At 37.3% G+C, this 8145-nt stretch overlaps 1 protein-coding gene across 1 annotated transcript in view; it reads left to right on the top strand.

Annotated features, from left to right (window-relative positions):
• The window catches only part of LOC102866052 (serine/threonine-protein phosphatase 4 regulatory subunit 3A-like), a 17690-nt gene extending 10849 nt beyond the window's left edge, over positions 1 to 6841 (top strand). Inside the window, exon 2 of the mRNA XM_006900762.1 lies at positions 6346 to 6841. Within this exon, the coding sequence (XP_006900824.1) occupies positions 6346 to 6841 (496 nt within the window). The remainder of the gene's footprint in view (positions 1 to 6345) is intronic.
• Positions 6842 to 8145: the final 1304 nt, after the last annotated feature.

Raw genomic sequence — 8145 nt, 5'->3', positions numbered from 1 at the left:
GTGTGTGTGTGTGTGTGTGTGTGTGTGTGTGTGTGTATGAATATATGTTTATCTATATACACATATATAAACACACCTACATATGTTGATATGTACTCCCAGTTATAGAAATTTATTCTGAGAAACTTTTGGTATATACTCTAAAACGTATGCAAAGCGACAAGAAAGTAGAAGCAATGCACATGGCAAAAGTAAAATATTACTTTTAGAATCTGACATATTATTGTTGTTGTTGTTAGGTATCTACATGTCAGATATGACATATATATATCAACACTATGAACAATTGCTCTGAATTCTGCTTTATCTTGAACCAATCTAAACATATTACACACTCTTGACCCTATTGCCACAATCACTGTGTGAATTCACCTTATCTAAGTTCTTCCAAGCTTGGTGTCCTTCTCCAAGGATTAATCCGTCCTGGAAACACCACCAAAGTATATGAGACAGTTTCAAAATCCTTGCTCTCAAGGAGCAATCCAGTTCAACTCTCTCCAGAAAAGACGTGTTTGGTCTTTTGGAAGTCCATGGTGTGTCAAATACTGTTTTCTAGCACCACAATTCAAAGACATCAAAAATTCTTGTCATCCTTATGATGTCGTGTAAGCTGTAATGCATAGTTGCTCCACCAGCTTCTCTGCAGGAGAAGGATGGACAATTTCCTCCTATGAGATTAACTGCCTGAGAAAATGCACAGGAGGGTCACCTATGCGTTGGTTCCAACTTGAGGGTATAAAACAACAACAACAACAACTTTAGACAACATAGCAAAATCCATCCCAATTCTGTACATATCTTCTTAATATCTGCTATGTGTGAAATCATTGTTGCAATCATTGAAGGTTTTCCTAATTGGTTGACCTGCTACTTTTGTAAACATGATGTTTTTTTTCCAGAGACCAGCTCTTCCTGACATAAAGTCTAATATATGTGAACAAAGTCTCACTCTCTCTGCTTTTAAAGAACACTTTGGCTTCCCTTTTTTCCAAAACTGATTTGTATATTCTCCAGATAGTTTATACTGTAGTAAATATTCTTTACGAACATCACAACTCAAAGTCATCAATTGTTTTCCAATTTTCCTTATACATGTCCCAGTTTTCATACACATATGAAACAATTAAAAATACCATAACTTTAGTTCAAGAATGCCTTAGTATTTAAACTGACATCCTTGTTAATTAACCCTTAAAAGAAGTCTTTCGCAACATAATTCCCCAAATCAAGATCTCTTTCGATTTCTTATGTTCCTGTGAGTAATGAATATAGTTTCAGTGAAAATTAAATTCTTGGAATCTTGAGTCTTGTGAATTTTTGAAATTCACAATTGGGTGTGAGCTGCTATGATTTGCCTTATTTACCTAACAATGAGCTGTGCTTTTGGAAGCCTCTTGGTTTAAAGTCAACCAGGACCTAGTGAGCAGACCTTGCATTTAAAAGGTGGTAGGGCCTACTAAGTCTCCAGTTTGAAGGCTCATGTGTAAAGTGATTGGATTCTGGAAGATGGTTTATCTTGTCTTGGTGAGGGTCAAGTATGGCTGTTTGGTTGGGTTTTTTTTTGCGGGGGTTGTGGTTGATTGGTTTGGTTTTTAATTCACATTCTGGTGTGAGCTAATTTGATTTGCTCTATTTAGCCATCAATTAGTGGGCTGAAAGCCTCTTGAGATCTCTAAATAGAGTCTGGCCTGAGGCCATTGGGCCTGGTGTTAATTGTGTTTAGGATGAACATTCTTCTAAGTGGTATAGCACTGGTTTGTCAATTTTCTCTATTGAAATAACTTGGGGTTGCTGTGATGCTGAATTTGTGCCACTAGTGTGCCAAACCCCACAATGGTTACCATCATGGACAGTGTTTGGTGGATCTCCAAGACTGATTCAGATTTGGAAGCAAGAGTGGAACTCACTTCCTAAACCACATGCCTCTGAAAACTTTTTCAACATAGAGAAACAATAGTTACAGAACATGGTTCACATCTTTTGTTCATAGGGTCGCTCTGAGTTGTGGTCAACTTGATGGTACTTAACAACAACAACAACAACATGGTACTATTGCTTAGACAGATATTCTTTGGTCCAAAAAATTTCTGTACTTACAAAATACTCTGAAATTCTCATTTTTTTCCCTCACTGTTATTCATGGAAGGTTTTTTGTGATCCATACAGTCAAATATCTCTGTAAAGTTAATAAAACTTAAGCAGACATCTTTTACTTATTTTCTCCTATCACTCAAGATTCATCTGACATCAAATGCCTATTTACAGAGACTGGAACTTCCTGAGAAGATTACCAAAGAATATGAGTTGAAGTCTCACCATCCTTGGTGCTAAGGAGTACTCTAACTTAACTTTTCATTAAAAATGGATTTGATATCTCTATTGGGATGTTGTTGAGCATTGCTTTTTATAGGATTGTCATTTCACAATATTGAGTATTCCTATGATCAGGGAAAATTTTTCCATTTATTTAGGTCTTTTATTTTGTCTCACAGAAATATTCTGTAGTTTTCTTTGTACAGGTCTATTGGTCTCTGGTTATGTTCATTCCCAAGTATCTTAATTTGGTTTTAGCTATTGTTTAATTATGAATGTTTTTGCATCACATATTTGAAATTTAAATATAAATTTTACCACCACATTAAACCTTGTTCATACTTCTTCCTGCTCTAAAATTATATTTTTTAAATTACTTTACATAGGTTTGTTTACAAAGTTAGTATATAGTGTGTTTCACCCTCTCTTCTACCCACCAAAGTGAGCAATCCCGTGATTTCCCATCTTTACTTCTGTTCTTACTCTTCCCACCCCACCCCATCCCACCCCCCTCTGTTGGATCTTCATACACGTTTTACTAGTAATCTTTCAATTTCTACAATAATGGTCTCATACAGTATTTATCCTTATGAAACTAAGTTAGTTTATTTGGCATAATGCTATCCAGTCCTTTCCAAGTTATGTATTAATTTTAGAAATTGTTACTCCTGAGTGTTACATATAGTGTATTACGTGAATGCACCATAATTTCACCATCCATTCAGTTATTGTTGCACAGCTGGGCTGTCCACGTTCTTGTGATGGCGAATAATGCTGCCATAAATATTTGCGTACAAATCTTTGTTTGTGTCTCAGTTCTAATTTTTTTGGAATGTATTGCAAACAGTGGAAGAGCTGGGTCATATGAAAAATCTATGTTCAGCTTTTTGAGGAAATATCAAACTGCCTTCCAGAGTGGTAGTATCATTTTTCAATCCCACCAATAGTGTGTGAGAGTTCCTATTTCTCAATATACCCTCTAACATTTATTGCTTTCTGTCCTGTTAAATTTTGCTAGTCAGGCATGAGATTGTATGCCATTGTGAATTTGATTTACATTTCTTTTATTGCCAGCGGTTTTGAGCATTTTTTCATGTGTCTTTTAGCTATCCAAATGTCTTTCTCTGTGAAGAGTCTTTTCGTGTATTTTTTTTTCCATTTTGTAATTGGTTTATCACCAGTGGACCAATTGGCAGCATCAGGATGGATGGTGAAGAGATTGAGATTGTACACAGCTTTAGTTTGCTTGGCTCCAAAGTCAACAGTCTTGACACCAGCATCCAGGAAATTAAAAGGCACATTGCCATGGGAAAGTCTGCTGTTAGGGACCTCTCCAAAGTACTGAAGAGCAATGGTGTCTCTCTCTCTCTGGAGACTAAGGTGTGTCTGATACAGGCCCTGGTGTTTGCAATCGCTTGTTATGCATCAGAGAGTTGGACAATGACTAGGGAGGACAGAAGGAGAGTGGGTGCTTTTGAGCTGTGGTGCTGGAGAAGGGTACTGAATGTACTATGGACTGCCAGAAAAACAAACAGATTCATCTTGGAGAGGATTAAACCAAGTTGCTCCTTGGAGGCAAGGATTCTGGGGCTTCGTCTGACATACTTTGGACATTTTGCCAGGAGAGACGGGTCCTTGGAGAGGGACATCATGCTTGGGAGGGTGGAGGGACAGCGCAGGAGGGGAAGACCCTCTATGAGATGGATTGACTCGGTGACTGGGGTAATCGGGATGGGCGTGTCAGAGGCGGTGCGGTTGGCGCAGGATAGAGCAGGGTTTAGGGCGCTATGAGTCGGAAACGACTCGATGGCACGTAACAACAACAAACAACAACGTCTTTATGTCACTCTATTTTTACTCTCAGCTGTGCTTTTAAAATTCATACACAGTGTAAATATCAATTTTACCTTTATTTGTTTAACCTTATCGTCTTTGCCTTATAATTTCTGTAATTAAAATATTTATAGTTAATACAATTAATGGTATATTTGGTTTAATTTACCGCATCATTTTATTACTTATCTTACTGTAGTTTCTCAATTTCCATTTGTATTAGTGAATCATCTAAAAAACTCAAATTCATTGTCAATGAGTAAGGGGTAACCGAGTCAGGAAGACCAATTGAGAGGACCATCTAAGTTCAGAGGAAGACTTATCAATAACCTGAGTTATGAAGATGACACAGCCTTGCTTGCTGAAAGTGTGGAAGACTTGAAACATTTGTTGCAGATGACAAAAGAATACCGCCTTCAATAAGGACTGCATCTCAACTTTAAGAAAATAAATATTCTTAACATTGGACACATAGGCAATATTATGATAGATGGAGAAAAGATTGAAACTGTCAACAACTTCATCTTACTTGGATCCACAATCAACATGTTTTGCACCACCCATCAGGAAATCAGGAGATGATTACTCTGGGAATGTCTGCATGCAATTAGGAACGTTTCCAATTTACTGAGGAGTAATGTCATTTTGAGAACTTTCTACGTATCTAAGAGATAGACAATGAATAAGGGTGACAGTAGAAATATTGATCACTTTGAGCTAAGGTGTTGGAGAAGAGTGCTGAACATCCCATGGATGGCCAAAAGAACAAACAAATGTCTTTAAGAAAGTGCAGCAAGAGTGCTCTTTGGAGGCAAAGATGATAAAGCTTTACCTCACATACATTAAGTATGTGTCTAGAGGGGCCTATTCATTGGAGAGGGAAATGATGTTTGGAAACACAGTTTCCAGAGGCATGTGGTTTAGGAAGTGGATGCCTGCTTCCAAACCAGTTTTACAACTGGGAGCTCCACCAAGCACTGTCTACATTGGAAACTACTCAGGTATTTGATAGGTTCAGCATCACAGTAAACCCAGGTTACTTCATACAGAACATTGACAAAGAGTGATATGCAAAGTGAAAGAATGTTGTTCCAGATACAACAGCACTAGTTTCATTTAGCAATGGTTAAGTCTTGTCAAGTTGACTATGACTGAGAGAGTAAGCTTTGCACAAAATACCTGAACTCAGTTCTATCCTAACATCCTTTCTCTACATTTATAGAGTTTACAGACTCTATAGATTCCTAATTAATAGATTTAATGATTCATATTGTTTTTTCTATAATTTTGTTATTTGTTTAGTTAATTAATTTACTGAAGTACATATCCATAAATCATCATGATTTATATAAAACCAATCAACTTTTACATAAAATATAAGATCAGCTCATTAATTTTACATATACTTATTAATTTTGAGCTATTGATCATACCTTTGAGCTATACATTGTACATTACCACATTCAATATGTTTTTGGTTTAGCAGTCTTGTTTTAAAAAAGTTAAGTGACTAATTCAAAGTAGCCCCCCCCATATCTACCAACATGTGATATTTACAACATGTGTTATTCTTTATTTTTTCCTGAATGTATAATATTTCTTTTCAAACTAAAGATATTGAATATACTTTCTAAAAATTTCATTAACACAGGAACTTAAACAATGTGTGTAAACACAGTTTCCATTGTGAGAATATGGCAAGAATTTCATGCTTCTGTACTAAAGATTTTTATAAGTAGGTACATATAGGAAAGCACCTAAAAACAGTGGCTAAATCTCTCAATTTTCACTTTTCGTATTAGAGTAGTCAAAAGACTACATGTAATTCAGGTTAGTCACAGAATACAATCAGTCAGGACAGCTTCCAAAATGTGCTCAAAGGCACCTCAGCCTGCAATCTTGCAACTTTTGTCTCTTGTGGTTGTGGTTTTCTGTTGAGTAAGAACCAACCCATAGATGATCCTCCAGTGATTTTTCAGAGGCAGTAAATTATGAAGGAGGATATTTCTCATCATTCTCCAGTGTAGCATTTGGTGAATTTCAGCTACATTCCTTTGACATTGCAGTGCAACTTCTTACCACTAGGCCACCAGAGTTCCCTTTAGTCACTTAGTCCCGATAATTATGGCTCTCCTTCCATCAGTCCTCCAAAAACCTTAATCAAAAAACTCACAGCTCAAATTCTGTGGTATATGCCAGAACACTAGAAGATGAAGAGATGTGGTTTAACACAGATGAGAATGATATTGAAGATGGAGAAGCTGTAGTGTCTCCATCTGACAAAACTAAAAATGATGATGACATTATGGATCCAATAAGCAAATTCATGGAAAGGAAGAAATTAAAAGAAAGTGAAGAAAAAGAGGTGCTTCTGAAAACGAATCTTTCCGGTCGGCAGAGCCCAAGTTTCAAGCTTTCCCTCTCTAGTGGGACGAAGACGAATCTCACCAGCCAGTCATCTGCACCGAACCTACCTGGATCTCCAGGTTCCCCTGGGACCCCAGGCTCTCCAGGCTCTCCAGGCTCCCCTGGATCTGTCCCTAAAAATACATCCCAGACGGCAGCTATTACTACCAAGGGAGGCCTTGTGGGTCTGGTAGATTATCCTGACGACGATGAAGATGATGATGATGATGAGGATGAGGACAAGGAAGACTCGCTGCCATTGTCAAAGAAAGCCAAGTTTGATTCCTAATAATCGATGGCTGCGTTCAGCATCTGTTGACAAACTGGTTCTCCACCCCTCCCCCTACAGAATCCACAACCTGGCAGCCGTCTCTTGTGAATGACTATCGCCTTCAGCCACGTACACTTGACTTCTGCTCAACAAGTGCCAATTCCGTGGAGCAGGAGGAGGGGGTCATGTCCATTAGGGGAAAGGTTTAAGCCTCTGAGCTCTCCAGCTTGGACCACACATTGCCCTTTTCTCAGGGAAGGAAGTGGAAACAAAAAGCCAACAGGGCAGGGGTTCTGTAAGTGGAACTCTGGATGGACGGGTCAGTCGCTACAATCCCAACATGCTCTCTTGGACCATGTTTGAGACTCAGAAAAACGGGCTCTTCTGCCACAATTCTTCACCAGTTAAGAATGCCAGCAGTTTCTTTGTATAAAGAGACCTGCCTTTAAAATCATTCATTCTGAACATTTTAGTCAAGCTACAGCTGGTTTGGAAAATGTCTGTGGGGAGGGGCGAATATAAAGTTTCCTCTTTTTTATCTGTTCCCTTTGCCCTTCAAACTGCAGATTTTTTTTTCTTAAGTGGGGATTTGTCCTTACTTGATTAAAGATTGAGTGGAATTCTAAAAAAAAAAAAATTCTGTGGTATAACAGTACCAACGTTAGCACCATTGCATGTTATGTCTCTAGTGCTTTGCTGTTGGCTACTATGGAGACTGCAGCAGAAATAAATTCTGTCTCTGAAGGAAACACTTCTTTCTCTTGCTTCTTCTTTGCTGGTGGTGAGATTCTGAAAACTTGCAGCTGAATCTGCTCAATTTAGTGATGAGACGAGCCAATTCTTTTGTCGAGAGGCTAATATGCAGTATTTACATATTCTCTGCTATTTAAATGGTAAAGTCAAACTCAATGAAAAGGGAAGTAATTTTGAACAACTAACCCTTAGCACCACATTTTGTATTTATTTTATGAAGGGTATTTTTTATAATACAAAAGTTACAATTTTTTCTTTGTATAGTATCTTGTCATTTATGATTTGAAAATGTCTTTGTATTTCAGCTATTTGTGTACAATATGACTGGTTGCAGTATTGTTTGAATTTGGGCTCTATATTATATTATTGTTAATTTTCAACAATATGGCTTTTTTTCATCACTACTTTACTCCACTTTACTGCTCTACTCTTTTTTTCTCTGTACTTTCACAAAAAGATTTCTGGAACACATGTCTTTTTAAATCTTCAAATTCTTTATAACTTTATTTTTTTACTTTTATATTTTAGATAATTCACTAAATGTGTTCTGAACTCTATTATATTGATGT

This window comes from Elephantulus edwardii, unplaced genomic scaffold, assembly GCF_000299155.1.
Source record: "Elephantulus edwardii isolate Elephantulus edwardi_28Jun2011 unplaced genomic scaffold, EleEdw1.0 scaffold00295, whole genome shotgun sequence".
NCBI classification, from domain to species: domain Eukaryota; kingdom Metazoa; phylum Chordata; class Mammalia; order Macroscelidea; family Macroscelididae; genus Elephantulus; species Elephantulus edwardii.
Note: the sequence above shows the minus strand (reverse complement) of the source record. Positions and strands in the feature narration are given on the sequence as shown.